At 33.9% G+C, this 25,000-nt stretch overlaps 1 protein-coding gene across 1 annotated transcript in view; it reads right to left on the bottom strand.

Annotated features, from left to right (window-relative positions):
• Positions 1-25,000, bottom strand: part of LOC144967143 (dystrophin-like) — a 454,945-nt gene that overhangs the window by 296,098 nt on the left and 133,847 nt on the right. Inside the window, exons 17-37 of the mRNA XM_078904012.1 lie at positions 24,345-24,614; positions 23,605-23,692; positions 22,385-22,479; positions 21,322-21,468; positions 20,238-20,391; positions 18,988-19,160; positions 17,945-18,160; positions 16,203-16,316; positions 15,064-15,390; positions 14,709-14,807; positions 13,138-13,263; positions 12,340-12,432; positions 11,101-11,253; positions 10,336-10,497; positions 9,709-9,837; positions 8,628-8,801; positions 6,013-6,168; positions 2,553-2,720; positions 1,863-2,045; positions 1,281-1,436; positions 529-687 (exon numbers count right to left, since the gene is read on the bottom strand). Of these exons, the coding sequence (XP_078760138.1) occupies positions 529-687; positions 1,281-1,436; positions 1,863-2,045; positions 2,553-2,720; positions 6,013-6,168; positions 8,628-8,801; positions 9,709-9,837; positions 10,336-10,497; positions 11,101-11,253; positions 12,340-12,432; positions 13,138-13,263; positions 14,709-14,807; positions 15,064-15,390; positions 16,203-16,316; positions 17,945-18,160; positions 18,988-19,160; positions 20,238-20,391; positions 21,322-21,468; positions 22,385-22,479; positions 23,605-23,692; positions 24,345-24,614 (3,342 nt within the window). The remainder of the gene's footprint in view (positions 1-528; positions 688-1,280; positions 1,437-1,862; positions 2,046-2,552; positions 2,721-6,012; positions 6,169-8,627; positions 8,802-9,708; positions 9,838-10,335; positions 10,498-11,100; positions 11,254-12,339; positions 12,433-13,137; positions 13,264-14,708; positions 14,808-15,063; positions 15,391-16,202; positions 16,317-17,944; positions 18,161-18,987; positions 19,161-20,237; positions 20,392-21,321; positions 21,469-22,384; positions 22,480-23,604; positions 23,693-24,344; positions 24,615-25,000) is intronic.

Genomic DNA, 25,000 nt, shown 5'->3' with positions numbered 1-25,000 from the left:
GAATGTCATAATGAGGACATAATTCACATAGGGAAAAATATGATCTGAAGAAAATCAATAAAACTTTGACAGTTTCCCTCTCTATAAAAGACAGGAAAAGTAGTCTCATCACAGGAAAAGAACATACAACAATGTGGGAGGGTATAAAAGATGTAATTCCACAAAGAAATTCAATCACCAGCTTCTAAAGCAATCCATTTAAAAAGGAAAACTGAGAAATGTTTTTTGTTTTTCAGAGTTTTACGGCGCTTGCAACACATTTAGGTCACATCAGCGCCAGTAAGAAGGAAGAAAATGGGATAGTGAAAAGTTCTAGAATTACAATTAAAGCACCCAAGAGAATGTAAGAACAAGGGGAACTGGGAACAAATAGGGATCAGATGTAGATTCCAAGAGCATACCACCAATGTACTTAGTTTGAGATCACCTATAATAAGTCTCATCCGGACATAAGCACAAAATCCAATAAAGAGGAATACACTCAAATGCATACATTATACGAAAACTGAGAATAATTGGACGACAAACCTTTATCTTAGCAGTAAGTTCCTCCCACCGCTGGTTGATATGGGAAAGCTCTGGCTCCACCATACGGGTATAAAGGTCACTTTTGTTCATAAGGGAGATGGCGAGGTCCCGTATTTCATCAACTTGACTTCGTAAGTCAACCATCTGCTTTGCCATAGTCTGGAGGTAAAGAAAAAGAAAACCACATAAGTTTTTAAATTTAAAATGCATCTTAATAACCAATTTTCTTTATATCTACCTACGTATACTGCATCATAAATTATTATCAGGGATACCAAATGATTTTTGAAAAAAAATAAAACTGAAAATGATTAAACCATCACATAGAAACCATCTCTCTTAACTCTCCCTTTCCTTTCTCAAGTATAAGAGGGGCCTTATTGCATCAATTCCAATATTATTTCTGTCTTGAGAAGAAAGACCTTCAGTGGCCTCCTTCTTGAAGACAAGAAAATCTGCTGCAATGTGAACTGGGGTGTGAACAAAACCCTGAAAAATCCGGGGGAAAAAAAGGACATTTGGCATCCCTGAAATACATGCATAAATTATATAGCTGGAAATGTCACGCTTATGAAATAAAAAGGAATAAAAAATTTTTAAATTCATTCATTGAATGGAACATTTTACGAAAGATACCTTAAGAAAGAATTTTAAGACATTCTCTCAAGAAGTTCTTGCCTAGTTCATCAAAATTATTGGTAAGTTAAACAATTATTTTCGAGACAAGGGTTATTTGTCCAATCTCTGCTTACCTTGATCGTCTCTTTGTGTGCCGTCATCATTTGTTGCTGCTCTGACAAGCGACTGTGAGACCCAACAATCATCTCAGCCCTGCCTAGCCACTCTTTGATCTTCAAGATTTGGGTTTGAAAATCGACGAATTGACTTTCAAGACTGATTGATTCCTCCTGTGATGAGATAACCAATAAATGATGGGGAAATCAGTGCATATTACAATATTTCCATTGATTCCATTCCATACTATACCTTCCTTTACTTCTTCCTCCGTCCTCCTTCTCACATTCATTCTCCTCTTTGTCTGCCTCCGCTTACTTATCATTTTCCTTCCTCTTTACCCTCCTCCTCCTACGCACCTTTTACATTTTACATCCTACCTAATCTTCTTTGCCCCCCCCCCCTCTCTCTCTCTCTCTCTCTCTCTCTCTCTCTCTCTCTCTCTCTCTCTCTCTCTCTCTCTCTCTCTCTCTCTCTCTCTCTCTCTCTCTCTCTCTCTCTCTCTCTCTCTCTCTCTCTCTCTCTCTCTCTCTCGTTCTTCTTGACCTAATAAAAAGCAATAAACTTTCAGTTTATAGATAAATAAGAAAAAGATTTACCTGCAACTGCCCCATGTGTTTGTCAAGTCGTGCTGACAGTTCCATCATCTCTTGGTTGAGTTCGTATGCCTTCTGTTTCGACTCGGATACATCGACCTCTTCAGAGAGATCCTGCAGTTGATGGATGAGTTCATGAGCTGTTGTCAAAGCGTGCTCCTTCTGGACCAAGTCAAGCTGGGTTGCCTGAAGTGGGGGAAAAAGATTTGGCCTCATGCAAATTCAAGCATTTTTTGACCCACCGTCTCAAAGCAGTATTATGTCGGGATACACTCGGTTAGGGAAATTCAATTCATATCCACAAATATCAAACTTGGGTTTACTTTCAATACGTCATGGTGGAATGTAAATACTATTTGTTGCTTTGCAAAAACTTTTAAGGTCCGATTTCTCATCATTCTATCTCTAAATTTACATTTTTGGGTTATGAATCATCCCGACATAATACCGTTTTGAGACGGAGGGTCAAATTTGTCAAATACTGAGAATCAGGAGATGCCCTCAGTGGAAATTGAATGAATGCAAGTTTTCTTTATTGATTTTTAGACCTTTCCATTCTTATAACTCTTGACAATTTTCTGAAGCCAGTATCATGGTCTTTTACTTTTACATTTTTCTTCATTTTTCTTTTCATAAATCTTAATGGTTATGGAAAATAGTATTCAAAATGATTATTTATAATGATAACCTTACCTCAACAAACTTTTTCTCTTCCTCCACATTTAACTTGTCCATTTTGTCTTGTTTCTCATCCAATTTTCGATTGGTTGATTTCACAAAGTCACTGACCAACGAAATTTCTTTTTTCAACTTTTTAGACAACTTGAGAGATTTTTCAAGATCAGCTTTGCTTTGCTTGATCTATGGATGAAAAAATGTAAAGCAAAGGTAAACAAAAAGACTATTCAGTGGAGACTAAATTATCCTGGCCAACACGCACATATTTGCAGGTCTGTTAGGCGAACGCAATTATGGAATTGATTTAACATTGTTGGAATGTTGGAATATTTAGCATTGGTTTGAGAGTATATCCATTACAACAATGAGCCCATACAATTTGGGTTATCAGACCTGCAAATATCTATACATCGATCCTGACTTATAGTTGAATAATGTGTGGCCCTGAGAGTTTAAATTGAAATACAATTTGAATTGACGTTTACTATTTTCATACCAGAATTACGACTATAAACTGATAGCATAACACAATAGATAAAATACATAATTATTGTGGCAACTTTTCATTTGACTTTGATATTCGACAGAAATAAGAAGAAAAAAAAAAGAGAAAAATAAAAATAAAACAATTCTTTTTTCAAAGATTAAATTTGAAAATTAAAAAAAAAATTGGTACCCTTTAGAAAGTACAAAAAGTATCATTAATCATCCTAATATAATGTAGTACATTATATAACTCAATCAATGACATGCAAAAGGAAAAGATAAACTAAGAAGCAGACACTGGTATAGGACAAAGATCTGAACAAATGTGTATGAAATAGTGCCAGACAAAGCAGAGATATATAACAAAACAGGATGAATGAAACACTATAGATGTAGTGTTTTATTCATTCTGGTTTGTTGATAAAGGGGAAACCCGAAACGTTCATTTGATCTGCTTTTGTAATTAAATTGAAGCTTACATTCAATTTCACATTGTTATATAATTCTTCAAGCTTCGAGCAGCAACAGTTTCCATGACGAAGCAGAGAAGAAAATACAAGAGAAAAACCATTCTCAAAAATGAGCCAGCCAGTCGAGGCAGGCCGATTCTTCTTTGAGATGATTTTTAACCCTCTCAATACCAACTACAGGAAAATCGTCACATTCGTTACGATACAACCAACATTTTTCTTATTCAAATTTCTCTTGCACATCATAAGATTTAAAGAAAATGAACAGTGTGTTGTAGAGCATGTTTTGCTAAAGAAATTATTTATCGCAAAAACTTTACTGCTATTGTGTTTGAGTGATAAAAAATCTATTTTGTGTTAGTTGGGTGTGAAGTTTTGGGGATAATACTGAAAATGGCTGGTGAGGAGAGGGTTAAACAATATTTTTCCCTCTGCTTTGTCTAACACTGTTTCATACACATTTATTGTTCAGATATTTATCATAAAGAGAAACAAGTGGGTGCAAAGAAGCATGCACATAATAACCATTGAACTATAGATTTCTCTCTACTGCATGAATCAGCATGAAACACATTTTTAAAATGGGGAGGGAATTAATAATGTGAGGTCGAATTTAGTGCAGACATTATTAGATATGGGCTTATTATGCTCACGCATTAAAACTACTTAACCAAGTAAGTGCTCATTATAAACTTACGATAATATCTTAAATTAGCTTACAATATGAATCACATGGCAGTTTTTGCTATCGTTTATTTTGCCACAAATAAATATATATGTTAAAGAGATGGTTATTTGTTTTTTACATTAAATAAAAATAAATAATTTTTAATAAGACTTTTGAGTTGAACTGTCTCAGTCTTATACATGATAAAATATGATTAAAAAATATTCATGACCTTTTAACTATTTATTTATTCATTTCTTTTTATCTGTTCAAATATAAATTCATTTATAATTCATTCATTCATTTATCTTTTATCATTCATTTATCCATTTATTAATTCATTTATTTATTTATTTATTTATTTATTTATCTATTTATTTATTTATTTATTTATTTATTTATTTATTTATTTATTTATTTATTTATTTATTTACTGAAATAACCAGAATTACAATAAAAATAGCATGCTTTTCTAAATCACAAAACTCAAACTGGTTATCATTTTAGCTCTCCTTCAGCTCGTCAGGTTTGCATCACGTTTTTAAATTCATATTCATATTTTTAGACATGCCAGTGCTTTAATTAGAGAGTTGTTTTAATACGGAAAAGAAAGTGTGCCATCAAATAAAGGATTGGATAGAATGAGTTGGTATTGATTGAAATTGATTTTAATTCATTTCTGAAGCATTTTCTAAAAAAAGGGGGGAAATACTTTTTAATAATAAGTTATATAGGTAATTTTTGTTAGGGAGATACTTTTTCAGTCAGCAAAACCGTAAAATTAATTAATTTAAAAAAAAAAGAATATTTTTCAAAACTTTTAAAAGATAATACATTAAAAAAAAAAAAGAATTTTAACATCCTAATAAGAAATCATTAAAAATTCAATATTACAACACCTAGCGTATTTAAACCCAGAAATGCAATTGATAGAATTTAGCAGAAGATAACGTTGAAGCAGTTTGGGGGCAAGGGGGGGGGGGTAATCAAAAGGAGCACCATCACGCAAACTTTTTTTCCTTATTTTTTTGTTTTTTTTTGTTGTTTTTTTTTTTGTTTTTGTTTTTGTTATTTTTTTTTTTGGGGGGGGGGGGGGGGGGGGTGTTTGTTTGTTTTGTTTTTTGTCACTTATATTTTCTGAAACAAGAAAAATGCTGAAATAATGCAGATCTGTATTCAATGATAATGGAAACCAGACAACAGCATACACATCTACAAATCAAATAATGACACGTTATACATAGTAACGTCAAAATGTAACTCCAATCATAGATGGAATTTAAATGCTGGGGAATTACAAAGACAAATAACATGAAAGGGAGGCCACTAGGAAAATAAACGAAATACACATTAACAAAAGGGTATATTATGTTTGATTCAGTGCCAGATAAAAAAAGGAAGCATAAAACAAAAGACTTGTCATATTATGGTTGGTTTTAATGACGAATGAGCCATCATACATTATAGAAAGATGTTGACAACGTTACTGGATGCAGTTTTAAAAACTATATATAAATAAATAAATATATTAGATACCTTTAAATTAAAGATTATTCATCATTTAAGATTAAGAGATTAAACATGAATTGGCATCTTTGTGCTGAACGACACTCGCCCCCCCCCCCCCCCCCCCCCCAAAAAAAAAGGGAGAGAAAGTGAACATATTGATCATTGTCATTCAAATATAAATTTCCCTTTATTATCATAGTCTTGAATTTTAAAAACAAATCTGGCATCATAGCATCCATCATATTTCACTTTATGATGGAAAAATTAGAACAATGTTAGTAAGGTGGTCATCAAATAACACAATATTGTTATAATATTTTATAATATAAATATATATATGTACCTGTGCTCCAAGTTCGTTATAAAGTTGTTTGATTGCGTCCAGCTGTTTGCTGAGAGAGTCTGGGAAATCAACCTGCTTCTTCTCCACGATTTGACGACCTGTTTTGAGAACAGTCTCCACCTCTGGTTTCAGCTCGCTCATGGTTTTGTAGTATTTCTGACATTAGGAAAATGGTTTGTAAAATAACGTGTATCTACTGTACAAAGAATTAACTCTGTGGTTAAAAATCAGGGGGAAATGGTAGGCTGGTCTGAAGCCTTGGACACTAAGGCTATACTATATATTATGTAAACGTTACAAGACGTGATCAGAAAAAATATGATACAGTCCACTCTGAATAATCGCAACTCGGTTAATCACAACTTTCGGTTAATCGCAACATGATGATCCCAAGGTGTTGCGATTATCCGGAGTGGACTGTATATCTAAGTGGAGACAATGATCGTTTCAGGGAAGAAATTTCTTTTCAGCAAACAGCAATTAAAACACAAACACACACAGACAGACAAATACATACACATATACACACATTCACACAAAAACACACACACACACATATATATGTGCGTGCGCGCAAACTTAACAAATATAAATATTATTCCAAAAGATAATGACACGAAATATCTTTCAGAAACTATTAAGACTAAGGCAAGAATTAAATTTTGAAAAGTAAACCAAACCAGTAAAACTGAAAGAATAAAAAGTGGCATTCATAGGACTGGACCAAAAAGCACAACTTCAATGACATCAACGAAATTACAAGAAAAAAAAATCCAAACAAATAAACTAAAAAAAAAAAGCCCTGAACAAATTGCATAAAAATCATTGGAAACGAAACACTTTAAAAATAATATGGGAAAAAAAAGAAAGAAAGATAGCAGCACATATCTTCAATTCACTCTCTCATTCATAATAATAATTTTTTTTAAATCACTTACTTACTTCGAGTAAGGATTTTATATTTCTTATTTTGTTTTCATTAAGTGTATTCTCTGTTGTCTTTTTTGTTTTGTTTTCTTAATTTTATTTAGCTTGTCTTTCATTAGGGGGGTGGGGGTTTTTTGGGGTTTTTTTTAATTTATTTTTTTTTTGGGGAGGGGGGGGGGGGGTTGGGTTTTGTTTTGTTCTTTTTTTTTTATTATTTGGGGGGGGGGGGGGGTCAAAGCCATTACACTGTTAAATTTAGAATGATGTCCTGTAACAATACATTCACAATTCATAAACATTCCGGTGCAACTAACTGATCCAAACTTGACTAAGGTGAAGGGGTGACATCTAACTAAAAACTCCTAGCTGCACATTCTAAAAAGCTCTAAAGTAAATGAATTATTAAAAGCTTTCACCCATGCTGTTCATAATGTTTTAAATCCAGTGGTAAACAGTAAAAGGAAAAGAGAGGCAATCAAATTTTAAAAAGAGATATTGTGAATTTTTTTTTAATAGGACGAGTGAAGAGAATCGTTTTGGGTTTGTTTTTTTTTGTTTATAACAGTGTCATCGGTCTATAATTAAAATCTTTAATGAAACAAATCTCGAGCTGTGTTGATATTGAGTCCGTTAATAATGTTAATATAGCAATACTGATATATTCTTTCTGACTCCTTCACATAATCAGCCTCCTCCTCCTCCCCTTCCTCCTTCATCATCATCATCATCATTACCATCATCATCATCATCATCATCATCATCATCATCACCATTATCATCATCATCATCATCATCATCATCATCATCATCATCATCATCATCATCATCACCATCATCATCATCATCATCATAATCACCATCATCATCATCATCATCATCATCATCATCATCACCATCCTCATCATCATTATCATCATCATCATCATGGTGATCAATCAATTTTGTTAAAGTTTCTTATCAAAATACACTGAACATGTAACTCTTAGCATCTCGTCCCTAGTGTAATTATCTAAATAAAGTGAATCCATTTTTCTTGTACAGTTAAACAATATTTTATCCTCGTGACTAAATCAAATGTTCCCTGAAGTTTATTTACATAAAATTTAACTATAACCAATAGAATGTGCCTTGGCAACACACACAGTGCTCACTTCCGATCACTCAATCGGTTACAGAAAGGTGACAGGAAGTAACCTCTGTGACCTATGACATTAACACATGTTGTAGTACTTATATTATGTCGATAAATTATTATCTGACAATACTTAAGGGGTCAAGGGTCATGTGAAAAAGGGGGGGGGGGGGGATATGACCATTCGCCTCAAATCAGTGTTATATTAATTATGATGGTTTAGATGCTAAATTTAACGTTTATAAATCAAATATTATGAAATGTTTGTTTTAAATACAAGTGGTCATATGTTATTCTATTTTTAATATTCCTTTTTTTACATTTAATGATACATACATAATACCATTTTTGAGACGATATGTGTCAAAAGATCTAGACCTCTAATATATTTGTGACTTAATTTTGAAAATAATAAAATCAACTTATCTCAGATTGTACAAGGAAGATAAGATTGTAAGAGGAAAATAAGACAGAAAAAGTCGTGACACATAAGCACTAATCTAAACATTCTAACTACCCTGCTCTTCTAATGAGCGATGTGTTCCTTCAGTCTTACCATGCAATTATCATGACGTTCTTGAATTGCTGTCTGGTCATCACTGGGTACCTCTAGAAGGTGTACACAACCCTGAATGGCTCCCAGCTCACGCCAAACATGTGTCATCTTTGGTTCGAAATCGGCAGGGCGCTGAAACTTGTGGAATTTGACTAAAACCTCAGCAAAGTGTTTCTGTGGAGTGGGAGGCGGGAAAAAATAAATTTACTATCAGCGAAGAAAATTTTTTTTTTTTTTTAAATGGAGCTTATATATATATAGCACAATATCCCCTAAATGTGCTCAAAGCGCATTACAAGGGGTCCCTGGCCAACAGCAACATTTAACATTTAGGATGGGACATGACGCCTGTTAGGCGAAGTTATAACAATGGCCAGGTACTCATTTTACGCCTGAGTGTGGTGAGAGAATGTGAGTAAAGAGCCTTCTCCAATGCCTCAACTATGCGCTGAACGAGGCTCGAACCCAGGACCTTCTGATCTGAAAGCGAGTGTCATACCACTAGACCACATAGCCGCACAATGTTATGTTTAGAGAAAGAGAAGAGAAAGCATGATGAGATAATGGAGAACAGTATGAGGATGGAGAGAGGAATAAGAAGGCCGAGACGGTGGAGGCGTGTAAGTTGTATAAGTAGAACAAAAATAGAGGATGATGATGTGCCAGAAGAGGAGAAGAAAGATGTGGAAAAGGAAAAATAGTGGAGCTTGCTTTAAGTAATGACTAGTAGGAAGGAGAAAGAGGATGTGGAGGAGAAGGAGGAGGAGGAGGAGGAGAGAAAGAGCACAAATACATAAGATTATATGTGAAAAATTTCATTTTTTTAATTTCGTAAATAAACTTTACCAATCAAAATCCATCTCATTTATAAAATTTAATACAAATAATTCAACCAAAGGATAAAATATGAAAATTTTTAATGAATTAAATTTAAAAAGATCTCAACATAGAAAATTGAGATAAGCGATATCCCTTAAAAACAGATATATAAACACTTCCATGATATAAAATTAAAATTGGAGATACAAACATTCTGATGTAGGTACAGAAAAGATCAATCAATGACGACATGCATTATTACCTTAAGTAACTGGGTTTGTTGCTCCAGCCGAGCAGATGCCTCCAGCTTGCCCTGTTGTTTGTATTCAAGAACGTTCCTCTCCATCTCCTCCAGTAATTCCTCTTGTTGCTTAAACTCCAGCTGTAAGGTCTATCATTGAATAAAGCACAAGTAATTTGTTTGTTTATTTTATATGGTATACGGGATCTTTTTCTAAATTAGGACTAGACTTTACTAATTAATCAAAAAATCATATCAAATGTTAAGGCTAATTAATATTATATGAATGAAGCATGGAACAAACACAGACATGAATTGGAAATTACCTTGCAGTTTTTGCAACAACTATATTTAATTTTATTTACATTTGAATTGTGGGTTTAAAAAAAAATAATTAAAAAAAAACAATCAGGTTTGTTTTGTTTGTTTGCTTGTTTTGTTTGGGGTTTTTTTGGGGTTTTTTTTTTTTGGGGGGGGGGGGGGTTCGTTTGTTTTGTGGGTTTGGGTTTTCTTTTTTCTTTTTGTTTTTTGTTGTTTTGATTTTGTTTTTCCTTTAAAAAAAAGGGGTATTTGTTACAAATGTTACAGTATATGGAATTTTATTAATTTTGAAGAACACAGTCTGAAAATGGAATAAAGAAGGCCAACCTCATTCTCCTCTGGAACATCAGCGCTGAGCATGTCAGCATCTAGCCTGGACTGTAAGAGCTGCGAAACGTCTGACATCCACTGAGACATCTCCAGCATCTGTCTCTCCAAAGTCTGAGCTCTCTGGATGGACGATTCTAGGCGCTGCATCTTCTTATGGGCCTGAGGGGGATTGACAATGCAATGGGGGAGAAGAATGAAGGGGAGGGCAATTGAGATGAAGATTATTAATTGTCTAATATTATATCTTATGGGAGGCCTTCTGAAAGCTCCTACATCCCCAGTATTCTTGTTCTAGTAGTGGGTTTGGGAGGGGGAAGACTTTAAAAAAAAAAAGTTTCCCCCCTCCCAAATCCCCTACTACTACTAGTACTAGAACTTTATTTTAAAAAACAAGAATACTGGGGATGTAGGAGCTTTCGGAAGGCCAGAGAGTTTGGTACATAAATACACTTGATAAACATAAAGCATGAACCCACAATAATGCAGACTCATACACCGAGTATACTCATGGAATTCTCTTGGTCTCTGTAATAAACAGTTTAATAAGATTTTTCCAAGATTGCTCGCACACTAAAATTCTTTCTGCAGAATCTCTCTCTCTCTCTCTCTCTCTCTCTCTCTCTCTCTCTCTCTCTCTCTCTCTCTCTCTCTCTCTCTCTCTCTCTTTCTGTCTGTCTGTCTCTCTCTCCTTCTCTCTCTCTCCTTATCTATCTACCCTTTCCACCCCCCCCCCCACCTCCCATGTTCTTCTCCTCCCCATACCTCCTTCTCCATGCTGTCTTGTTTCCTCAGAAATTCTTCGAGTTCCTTCCTTACAATGTCCACCATGATGGAATTGTCAATCAACAAACCGGCCAAGGATTCTATTCTCTCCTTGTTGTCAGGCTTGTAGTCAGCCAAATGAGTCTCCATGTCCTGTTGAAAAGAAACGCGAAGTTACAGTTTATCTTGTGCGGCTATGTGGTCAAGTGGTATGACACTCACTTTCGGATCGGAAGGTCCTGGGTTCGAGCCTCGCGCTCGGCGCATAGTTGATTGAGTCCTTGGAAAAGGCTCTTTACTCACATTCTCTCTCAGTACTCAGGTGTAAAAATGAGTACCTGGCCGTGAACAGCGTTGTCTTTGAACGAAACATTGTAATATCGCCTGACAGGCGTCATGTCCCGTCCTACATGTTAGATGTTGCTGTTGACCAGGGACCCCTTGTAAAGCCCTTTGAGCACATTTAGTGGATATTGCGCTATATGAAGCTCAATTTTTTTGAGGGGGGGGAAGAGGGGGGTTTAAAGACTATTGTTTTACTTTCCCTTTTCTTCCTTTTGTAATCTTCATTTGGTTTTGTTCATTTTGTTTGTTTTTTTGTGTGTGTTTTTTGGGGGGTTTTTTTATTTTTGTTTACTTCAATTGTGTTTTAACTTCTTTTTACTTTTTTTTTATCATTATTTTTAAGAAAATAAAAGATAAAGCAAGGTGGTATCATGCAAATGAGATTAGACCATATTGAAAGACTGTTCATAAATAGACTAATCTTTGATTCGTATCAACACTAACATTTTTATCATCATCATCATCATCATCATCATCATCATCATCATCATCATCATCATCATCATCATCATCATCATCATCTCATCCTCACTATCATCGCCTTTATTATTATCCTTATTGTTATTATCATGATTATTATACTTATTATTATTATTATTATTATTATTATTATTATTATTATTAGTAGTAGTAGTAGTAGTAGTAGTAGTAGTAGTAGTAGTAGTAGTAGTAGTAGTAGTAGTAGTAGTAGTAGTAGTAGTAGTAGTAGTAGTAGTAGTAGTAGTAGTAGTAGTAGTAGTAGTAGTAGTAGTAGTAGTAGTATAGATATTTTTATACTTTCAAAGAAAAGAATATAAAAATGAATTTACCATTAAACATTTACTTTTAAAGTCACAGAATCAGTTTAATCGTTGTTTAAGAGAAAAATGGATCGAAAGAAATGGTGATACTCACATTGAGCTCCTCTGAAATGTCTTCAGCATCAGAGTTCGATGTGGATGGTTTTCTGACTTTTTGTTCTAGTGAGTGAAGATAAGCTCTCTCGACCTGAAAATAAAAGTATTTCAAAATACCATTTTGTTATTTAACACAATATTTCAGACCAGAGGCCACAAGAGCTCAACTGGTAAGGTGCTTAACTCGAATGCAAAAAAGTAGTGGTTGATGATGATGATGATGATGATGATGATGATGATGATGATGATGATGGTGATGGTGATGATGATGATGATGGGGATGATGATGATGATGATGATGATGATGGTGATGGTGATGATGATGATGATGGTGATGATGATGATGATGGTGATGGTGATGATGGGGATGATGATGATGATGATGATGATGATGATGATGATGATGATGATGATGATGATGATGATGATGATGATGATGATGATGATGATATGATGATGATAATGATGATGATGATGATGATGATGATGATGATGATGATGATGATGATGATGATGATGATAATGATGATGACAATGACGATGTTGATGATAATGATGATGATGATAATGATTATGATGATGATGATGATGTTGAGATGATGAAGAGGAAGAGGATAATGAGGAGGAGGAGGAGGAGGAGGAGAAAGAAAAGGAAGAGGAGCAGAACGAGGAGGAGGATGAGGAGTAAGAGGAGAAGGATGAGGCAAGGAGGACGAAGAGGAGCAGGAAGTGGAAGAAGAGGATGAGAATGGCAATTATAGTGACAAAATCAACATGACAAAGCTTCGTTCCTCACCTCTAACAGCATTTTCATCTCATTCCACTGTTCATCTGCTGTGTTGTACAAACTGTGATAACGATCAACCCTTGTCCTCACGTCTTCCCATAAGGCACTTAAACGCATCAACAGTCTAGCGAGATCCTGGACAGACAGAGATTACGATTAAATTAACAGAAACAATAAAGAAACAAAAATGGTTAAGGGAGGACGAATATATTAATTGTACTTCTGTATCCATAATCATATTTGACCCTTCGCCTCAAAACTGTATTACGTCGGGATGGTTAAGATGTTGAAAATTGAATTTATAGCCATAAATATCAGTCTTGTGTTGAGTTTGTATGTTTTATTGAGGAGAATGGATCCCATATTTTAGGGTGCTATGGCTAACAACTTATATTTTTTACTACTACTTTAACATTAAATTCAGCTTTTAAGCATTTGGTTTGTTCCAACATAATACCGTTTTGAGACGATGAGTCACATATGTCTAAAAAGAGGTGAAAGTTTTTTTTAACCAATGTTAATATATGACCCATCACTCAAAATGGTGATAATAGTGGTCATTTGTGATAGCTACATATTTACATGGATGGATCTGCCACAGATGATGTGAAAAATGGAGGAGCAAGAATTAGCATTCAAGACAAAGAAATGTCCCCTGCTTTTGCAATTCTAACTGGTGCTGTATGCACAAATTATCAAGCAGAAGTGGAAGCTATCACCATAGCAGCAAAGACAATGAGTCAAGACACAAACCATAACAAGCAAATTGTATTTATCACTGATTCTATATCAGCCTTGAAAGCGTTGGAGACTGGCGGACTAAACAAATTAAAAGAAACTCTTCAGAGTATAGATAGTTCGAAGATGACGTCACTCAGGTCTTTGTTATTGTTTTTTGCCATCCGCGTTTATGAGTAATGCTCACTGAACTGTATTAACCTGACTATAATCGTTCATGGATACACACAGTTTTGTGTGTTGGTCCTTTATACTTCCGGATGGCTATGTTATGAGCTTCTTAGCCAAGCGCATACTATCTATAAACGCTGCAAGAACGGTTCTTCAGTGTATTCCAGCTCATTGTGGCATATTAGGAAAAGGGGAAGCTGATAGACTAGCAAAAAAATGCTGCCTAAAGGAACAAAACATACTGCAAAATTTCAGCGAGACAAAACGCATAATTAAGAGCCTTCATACTACACCAATGCATCTGTAAATAAATGCAACCACAAAGCATTGATTTGTTATATGTTGTATTTTTTTCTTATGAGCAGGCAAAGGAGTCTACAATCTATAAATTAAAAAAAAAAAAATTTTAATGACTAAGGTTTAAATCCTGTCCTGACAGGTCACTTGGTTGTACTAGCCTCTCCATTAAAGGAACCGAGATCGATTCCACATGAAGTTGAGATGTCAATCAGACTGGGTAGCTGGGTTTGTAGATCTAGCAGAAAGCATAGCAAGCAGTTGCTATTGTCCTTTTAATTAATGACACAGAAACCTGGATAAACTCCAGCTCCATGGGTCTAATTTCTCTGAATAACTTGTATTCTTTTTTTTTTTTTTATCCCAACCCTCACCTGAAGACAGCCGGCTGGAGCATCATCTAGAACACCATTGGCTTCATCTGTCGTAGCTTTCACTTCAGACTCTTTAGCATCCATCTCAGCTTTCAGATTCTTGATAAAAATAAATAAAGTAAGATACGATTTTCATTGATTGCCAAAGAGTACTATCTTGGGAGACAGTTTTCCATATTCTTCTACAAATCTAAAAAATAAATATGTTTTCTGCATTGTTCTTTTCCAAGCACCCTGGGTAAAAATATAAAATATTACAGGATTTATTCCACTTTGAGTTATGGAATTACATTAATAGAATGTATAGAAACAAATTTGAAAAAAAATGACATAATATCAATTACAATTTACTCACCTTAAATCGTTTGTTTTTCACCAATAGATCATTGGCATTTTCTACAGAGTAATCCTTATTAGCCAAATTTTCTTTCATTTCCATCAGCCATTGATTCAGGGATTCAATTCTTTGATACAGTTCATTGCTGCGATCTAGTGAATCGGCTAATCGAGCATTCTGTTCCTTGGCAAGAAGTATTACACTTTCCCATCGCTGGTTGAGCTCTGTAACATCTGCTTCTGTTTTTTCTTTGAAGGAAGGGACGGAATCCGAGAGAAAACTTTTCCATACAGAGTTAATGTTCTTGACATTTGGTTGTAATGTCTTGATATCATCTTGTACACCCTATGAGGGAGAAGAATAAACATGTGTGTAATGCAAACGATTAAATGAGGATACATAAAATATATGCTTATTTCATTTGACTATCTCTCAAGGACCAAGCAGAATTTCTTTCATCAAATCTTAACACCAAACTCTACTTTCAGGAAAATATGACCATGATGTTAACTTTATAACCTCAAAATTGAACCCAGAAAGGCAAAATAAAATTTTACACAAAAGCAACCTTGGGTGAAAGAACGAATCAAATAGATGCCCAAAATGAAATGAAATTTTACGAGGAGAAATGTGTAAACCTATATATTGAAAGCTGAAATGTAGAATAAATTTGAGGCTAATAAAAATAAACTCAAAATGTCCATTGAGAACTATGTAGTAACTAAAACTATGACTAGGACGTTTCAACAACCAATGTCCATTGCAAAAATAAAAAGGAAATATGGCTTAAAAGGTGATTTTTTTTAATTCTGAGAAAATTATTCTGAAATAAAAAGATAAATGCCAACAAGCCTCTTGAAAATCTCATTTATATTATTTCAAAACTATGACTGACACTGACAAAACAACATAAGACATACATGTTAAATAACCATGAATCAGAGAGAGAGAGAGAGAGAGAGAGAGAGAGAGAGAGAGTGAGAGAGAGAGTGAGGAAGAGAGATCAATAGAGAGACAGAGAGATAGATCAATAGAGAGAGAGAGAGAGAGAAAGAGAGAGAGAGAGAGAGAGAGAGAGAGAGAAAGAGAGCGAGAGAGAGAGAGAGACAGAGACAGAGAGACAGAGAGAGATGGGTGGGTCATGGATCTTAAATCACATTTGATTCATGTAGCTGTGCTTGTAACGCGACCAGATCCCCCATGGCCGGGTCAGGGGTGTGTAGAAATACATCCATCTCATCCATCCACTGGACCAGACCATCCATTTGGTTCTGAATGTACATAGAACACAAAGCAATATCATGGTTAAATATTACATTTTAATAAAAATTGAGCTTTTAGATAACGCAATATCCACTAAACATGGTCAAAACACTTTAACCCTCTCCTTACCACCTATTGGAAAATCGTCACTTTTGTTACGATGCAACCGTCACTTTTCTCATCCAGATTTCATTTCTTTTTTCTATAGCTATAAAAACTTGACAATATGTATCAGAGAGTATATTGTCTAACAGTATTATGTATAGAATGTGCTTGTTGCTTTTCTGTTTTGAGTTAGAAATGTCTGTTCTTGTGTTGGGTGGGTATGAAGTTTTGGGGAAAATTCTGAAATTGGCTGGTAAGAAGAGGGATAAAAGGGGGTCTCCGGCCAACAACAACATTTAACATTTATGACGGGACATGACGCCTGTTAGGTGATGTTACAGTTCTTTTCAGACAGAGACAACGCTGTTGGCAGCCAGGTAATCATTTTACACCTGAGTACGGTGAGAGAATGTGAGCAAAGAGCCTTTTCCAAGGACTCAACTATGCGCCGAGCAAGGCTAAAACCCAGGACCTTCAGATCCGAAAGCGACTGTTATACCACAAAACCATATAGGCGCACAAATATTTCAGATATAAAGTCCATTCAATACAAACGAATAATTTGTCTAAGAGTGTGAAAAAATGAATGTTAAATTACGAAATTCTGATTCTAAAAACAACTAATGTTTACTATTTTATAGCTAATATTTTTCACATAATATCACCTAAATAAATAAATATGAATTGTCTTTTAAACATAAACACTAATTTTTAAGCACTTCACAGTGACTATAAATATATGAATGTTTATGCTGAAAAGGCAGCCGTTTTGGTTTGTAGTAATATATTTGAACTAAGACAAACCTGTTACTGTTTTACAAAAGAGGACAAGCAAATTATACAGCTTGGTATGTTCTATAGATGCACATAAAGGAGCTTTTCACAGACTGTCAAGAAGAGAACACTTAAAGTTTTAAACCCAGAATTTCAACCTTAAGTCCCAATCCAAAACAAGCTTGATGTTTTAATTAACAAATGTTTTATTATCTATTTAGTATATAAAAGGCAACATACACATATATAATGGTATACCATAATATACAGTTTAAGCAAAAACTTCTTCAACTTCTGACATCTTGAATTACTCAATTATTGTTGAAAACATAAATTTAAAACATAGAGTGCTAGGGAAGGGTGTTGGTGAGGGAGGGAGAGGGGGTTATGCCAGATATCTCAATAGAGCACTCAATCCACAAGCAAACAAACCGATTTCGAATCAAGTTGGCTGAAAGTTTATCATGATAGACTGTGCTCTAATTAAAGGATACTATTGATATCATCTCTTTAAGTGCTACAGAAATAAGGGGCTCATTGGAATTTGTGGCTCGCAGGAACTTACTTTTTTTTTTTTAATCAATAAATAAATAAAAACATTTTTAAAATATACATATATATACATACATTATATATATATATATATATATATATATTATATATATATATATATATATATATATTTAATATATATATATATATATATATATATATATATATATATGTATATATACTATTTTCTCAATCAATTACCAACCTGGAATTGCTTAAGATGTGATATGGCTTTCTCCAGCTTTGCTTGTCTTTGTTCTAGCACAGTGGAAACAGATGTCCATTGGTTGTTTAGAAGGTCAAGGTCAGATTGGAGGTGTTCTCGGCGTTCAGTTGTTGTGGATTTGGCCTGAAGTTCTCTCCCTGTCTGGTTGATGTGTTCAAGGTTCGGGGAGCGATTGGCCATTTCTTTACTCAGATCCTGGATAACCGAAATGAAATTTTGATTGTTAATATCCATATGCTGACTACAAGTGACTAAATATTATGTATAGTATAATATAATAGTGAGTTTGAATGATAGGGAATTTTTAAGTGCTTTTGTTAAGCTTTTTGAGGCTTTAGAAAAAGGCATTACTACACAAATAAATTATTATCATTATTAATAGGATTTGTTTCACAATTTCATTTATATAAAATTGAGAATCATCTTTCTCCATTTTTCGTCAGTAGCATGAGAAGACATATTGTTTTGATAGTAATCGATATTCTGTAAAATTGTACATGTCAAATAAAGCAGAAAGGATTCTTAACCATTTTAATTCTTTTGGTATGCATATTATTTGATTGTTAACCCATACAAAAAAAAAAAGAAATTTTTTGAGTAGCCCAAGGCCACTAAACAGCGAGATGTTATGATGAAGTATTTATTTAGGAATAGAGAGAGATTTATTATAGATCCTAAAAAAATATCATTGTAATTCCATAAAATTTTACATCTTCCAGATTTGCCTACGTTTCTTCTGTAAGGCTTGCCTCAGTAGAAGCTTGGATAAAAAAAGGAAAAAGATCACATTTATTAATAGTAAATGTTATCAAGATTAATAACCCCCAATTTGCTCACTTGGATAACATGGGTGATTCCTATTGACATCAGACATCTTGTTTGATGAATTATCTATTATATTCCTTCGTGGAATGCCTAGGTGACGATATCTTATGATGTCGCGGCGGAAGGGCATAATTAATTTAATTAAATGCTATCATAGGCAATAATATTAAACAAATTTAGCAAGCATAATAACAAACCTTATACATATCCAACTGTGACGTCATAGAATCTAAAAAGGACACCTGTACTCTCTCAGCCTTAACTGTTGTATCAATGTCTTTTATCCATTTGCGTAGAACAGACAATGCCTCAAGGAAGTTTTTGGGAGGGGCCTTATCAAGGGCAGATTGAAGTGTCTTCTGTCTTGTTTCTTTTTTAGATACAAAATGATTGTTAGACTGAATGATCTTGAACGTATAAAAAATACCAAATATATAGAAAGATGTTGTTCAATAATTAGGCATGATATGCTTCGGGAGTGGAAACAAATATCCTTTATTCAGTTAGAGATATAAAATTTGGCTGTCTGTGTGAGGTTGCTTTTAGACCTGGATATGTGAGATAACTTATACAATGAAAATATAATTTTGTCCTTTATCACAATATCACAACTGTATGTAGGACTTACCAGAAATTGTAAAATAAGAATCGACCACCACCACCCCCCCCCCCTCCCCCTACCCCACTCCAATTCACACACATATACATACACACACACATACACACACGCACAAACACATATGCACAAATAAATAAATTAATTAATAAGTCAGTACCCCTAGTCCTTCAGAGCCACCAGGCCTATAAGGCCGGAGTTTATCCCAGTTTCTATAGCGTGAAACAGACAAAAGAAATTGCTTGCTACACTTTAGATAGGCTGCAAGTCTATCGCAAAGTACTTCCACCAGATCCAACAGACCCAGCTACCCATTCACTGCTGAGTGGACTTGGGGGTCAGAAAAGAATCTCGACTGCACCCGGGATCGATCTCAGTCCCTTTGCTTGTGAAACAATTGCTCTACCAACTGAGCTATTGAGACCCCCAAATTAATTCATGAATTTCATAAATTCAAAAAAAAAAAAATCAATAACTCCAGAGATAATAAATGTATCTAATATTTTGAATTTGTGTCTACAATTTCTGTGGCAATGCATTCCCATGGTGCATAGTACAGTCATTAAATGATGTTTGTTTTTGGAAAATTGTTGTAGTCTTACCCTGCCATCCCCCCCACCCCTTTTTATGTGCTTGTGTTGTTGTTGTTGACGTTGTTGTTTATGTCATTGTTGTTCTTGTTGTTGCCATTGTGGTTGTTGCTATTGTTGTTGATGCTGACATATATATATATATATATATATATATAATATATATAATATATATATATATATATATATATATATTGTAGGTGAGAGAGAAATCAAGAGAAGAAGTGCAAATTTAAATCACCTAATTTCAGAAAAACTGCCTGCCACTTGACAGTGAATTCCTCCACAGCGGTTTTTGGTCTTCCTCCCTGATCGTACTGTCTGTCAATCTGGTCTGCCTGTAGGCGAAGTCTATCAATGCGATCTTCATGGGCTTTCATGGCCTTCACCTTCACCTTCAAAAGCAATAATGAGGACAGCAATATAATAAGTAAGGGAAAGACAAACCATCGTTGTGTAAAACAAGCATAACTGATTCGGAGTATTTTTTAAAATGTCATCTTATCTTATAAAGAATAATATCTATCTCTGTCTCTCTCTCTATCTGTGTCTCTCTCTCTCTCTCTCTCTCTCTCTCTCTCTCTCTCTCTCTCTCTCTCTCTCTCTCTCTCTCTCTTTCATTCTTTATTTCACTTATGCCTGTTACTCTCTATCTTTTCCAACTAGCCGCCTAAACAAACAATAAATTATTCCTTACTTCCCTACATTCTATTTCACAAAATCATACATTTCATATCATAATACGAATGTGAATTAAATTCTATTTTTTGTGTAAACTCAGTACATCCCATTTCACTCCATATTCACTATTATGAAATTAATTTAGACTAAACTGTAAAGGCTTGCTACAATTTTTATTTCTTTTGAATAATGAGACGTGTGCCTTTTATTCTACAACCTAGCAGTTTAAATCAGAACATTTTGAATAACAAGCTGTATAGAAATGTATTACATCTTTTTTCAACATCATGGCATAAAAATACATACTATGTGGCCCATTGTCTTACAACAAGTAAATCTCCATGTATATATATATATATATATATATATATATATTATATATATATATATATATATATATATATATATATATATATATATATATATATATATATATATATACACACACACAACAGGAGTCAGAAAATGACTTGAAAAATAAAAATGAAAAAAAAATACGCATTTTGCTTTTTACAAATCAACAAAACGATATCATTTCTCCTCAAAGAAGACAAATAAACTTAACCTGTCTACTTTTTTAAAATCTAGAAATTCAATTTTCAGCATCTTAATCAGACGGTGGGTTAAATATTTCCACTACTTACCTTGCACTGGTCAAGCTGCCTGCTGATGGTGGCTGGGTCTTCAGCCACATCCTCCACAGAGTTGATCCACTTCTCATAAGTGTCCTTCAGATCCTGCAAGGCCGACAACTCACTCTGGAACTTTTTCATCTCACAATTCAGATCCACCTGGAATTAAAGGAAGATACATGATTTTTTTTTTTTTAAATAAAATAAAATGTAAAATATCAATAGAAAAATAAATAACAATTTTATTGCGAGCAAAAATAAATATCAACAATTGTCTGAATTTCAATAAAATATTGCATCATGCCAAAAAGGTTATACTGATTTCCTGCAATGACAAATATCTTTTTTTTTCATCTTTTGGAAACTAATTATTTGAAAGTAGATATCAAGAAAAAAAAATTCATAATCATTTAACAAGAAATTGAACTAAAAGCGTAATTTGATTAAAAATAATTGTGATTTTTGTGCATCAGATTATACATTACCATTCCGGTGCCATTTTACTATTAGTACTGTTATAAATATCTAGCACTGCAGAAAAGCATGTGATAGTATAGTCCTAGTATCTTACTAACTTGCATGAAGGGCTTTAAAATCCAAAATCAATAGTTTCAGTGAGGAGAAGAAGTAAGATAATTACACAAACTGTTGAATCATTTTTTTTAAAAACAAAAATTTCCAGTACGCATTGATATCAGGACAGTCCTTGGGAGAAACCTAATAGGAGGTTTAACCCCTTCCTTACCAGCCATTTTCAGAATTTTCCCCTAAAACTTCACACCCACCCAACACAAAAACAGACATTTCTAACTCAAACAGAAAAGCAACAAGCACATTCTATACCTACTATTGTTTGAGAATATGAACCCTATTTCATAATGTCAAGTTTTTATAGCTGTAGCAAAGTAAAAATGAAATCTGGATGAGAAAAGCGACGGTTACATCGTAACAAATGTGATGATTTTCCAATAGGTGGTTGGTAAGGAGAGGGTTAAGGCAAAATGATCTGTTCTGATGAAATAAAAAAAAAGATCAAGATAATGGTTTTTACAGAAATTCATTTACGAGTATCTACCTTTGTTTGTGTCTCCAACAATTTGTCGTGGATTCGTTGCCATCTATCTTCCACTCCTTGAATCAAAATGCTCATAGACTCTTGAGGCTCTCCAGCTTTAGAAAATATTTTTTTTTGAAAAAGAAAGAGAGAAAAATTTATGGAGTGAAAAAATAAAGTGAGCAGATATGACTCATATATAAGGGAACAAGGGAGTGTTGTTCCCTTATATATGAGTCATATCTGCTCACTTTATTTTTCTCTCCATTTTACTGGCTCATTTAGGCACCTCTAGCTTTAGAGAAAAATTAAGAGGGGAGGGCAATGGGCGGTCAATACTGTGATTTAATGCGATAGCTATTGAGGACAATGGGAAAAATTTATCATGTAAATAAAATATTTAAAATGATCAATTGAAATTCATATCTCATAAACAATATTAATCTTTAAGGATGAATATATATATATATATATATATATATATATATATATATATATATATATATATATATATATATATATATATATATATAACTTATCTTTTAAATGCATTATACGGTAGTCATAGCCACATACACTTGAGTACGATTTCCTCAAACACGGTTTTCTCTTAATATCCTGAAATATATCCTTGTTATTCTTAGTAAACTTTTCCCTCGAACTTTTTTGCATGTTTCAAAGTGTTTGAGGAAACGATGCTCCAATGTAATCTCATATAGCATGGTATGCAACTTTATCAAACACTATTTTACAAATTATAAAAACTAATGAAAACAATTAAATCCATATGATAATGTAAAGTCAACACAAATTATTACAGACTATTTATAATATAGGAAACTGTTAATTATAGAATATTGAATAAATATTGAATAAACTTCATAGTATAGTTATTTCATAATTATTTAAAGTAAATAAATCACATTTGTTACTTCAGTATAGAAATCATGACATGACACGACAATAGCAATTTTTTAAAACGATATCTAAAAATAAATAATAAAGGTAAATTTATAAACAATAAAAGAAAAGTAAAGTGAAAGAAGGGATAGATATAATAGAAAGAGAGTGATATAGAGGCGGGGACTGAGAGAAAAAATAGAGAGATAGTGAGAGAGAGAGAGAGAGAGAGAGAGAGAGAGAGAGAGAGAGAGAGAGAGAGAGAGAGAGAGAGGCCATGACTAAAGAAAAAAAAAAAGGGTGAGGGGGGCGATTTAAATGAGAGTATATAACATAATTACCAATCTTCATTTCAGTGAGGATAGTTTGTCCCAGTGTAAGAAGTCTCTGAACGTCAATCTGATGAGCTCTGATGGAATTCTCTGTATCCTGTATCGACAGTGAAATATTGAATTGTGTAAAATGGCAAATACAATTTAAAATTATCTGTTTAATAAATTTATTCAAACAAATAATTCATAACAAAAACAATTCATATTGATTATTTCTCTGAAGCTTTAATCTTTAAAAAAAGTTTGCTCTTGGGTGTTTAGATTTTAAAACAAAGAGCTTGTGATATTTATGATGTTACTTTATCAAACTAATAGTTTGGCCATATGGGAAGTCTCAACAGGTAGCCTACTTATTTTAGAATTATTTTTTTTATTAAATGAGCTTTATATAGCGCAATATCCACTAAATGTGCTCAAAACACTTTACAAGGGGTCCATGGTCAACAGCAACATTTAACATGTAGGACGGGACATGACGCCTGTTAGGTGATATTACAAATTTTCGGACTAGACAACGCTGTTAACGGCCAGGTACTCATTTTACACCTGAGTACGGTGAGAGAATGTGATTAAAGAGTAAAATTCCAAGGACTCAACTCGCGAGGCTCAAACCCAGGACCTTCCGATCCAAAAGCGAGTGTCATACCACAAGACCACATAGCCGCACAGAATGCTTGGAATATATATATTCCCTACCTCAAACAAAATGATTAAATTTCTTCAAATTCATTAATAAAATCATTAAATACCTGTATCAAAACTCTCTGTTCATCGACTGTGAAAGGTTCTGAGGGGTTTTCAGACACAAGTAGCCGAAGTGTGGATTCTGTGCGATCCATCCAATCTAACAGGTTCTTCATTTCAAGGTCAAACTCCGACCTGGAAGTAGATTCTACTCTTCTCTTCTTGGTGGAAGCAGACGGAGAAGCGGCCGTGGTCTGGACTGCCTCGGCCACAAACATTTCCTCTTCTTCCCCGTCTGAAGACACTTTGGATAACTCTACACCAGAATTAGCGATCTGAAATCATAAATTAGGTAAAAAATTACATCAAAATTGTGCTCTGCATGCATCTACAAACCTGATGAGGTATAACTCATTACAGTATGCTAATGGTAAAGTAGAAATAAATGTATCAAGAGGTAGGTGTGCAAGCATATATAAGTGATTCATATTAAGTATATAAACAAGCACGGCATATGATAAGAATAATTTAACTCACTCAATCCTAGAGATTTTTTCTACTTTTCAAAATTGGAAAAAAATGTATTTAAAATGAGCATGTACATAGATAGTTTTATTCAACTGTCATTAACATGTAAAAACTAAAAACATAAGCTTTGATACTACACCTGTAATTTGACTCAGAAAAATGTAATAAATTTGCATGGGGTAAAAGTAACCCA

Source organism: Berghia stephanieae, chromosome 3, assembly GCF_034508935.2.
Source record: "Berghia stephanieae isolate SIO BIC M18660-M18661 chromosome 3, UCSD_Bste_1.3, whole genome shotgun sequence".
NCBI lineage: Eukaryota > Metazoa > Mollusca > Gastropoda > Nudibranchia > Aeolidiidae > Berghia > Berghia stephanieae.
Note: the sequence above shows the minus strand (reverse complement) of the source record. Positions and strands in the feature narration are given on the sequence as shown.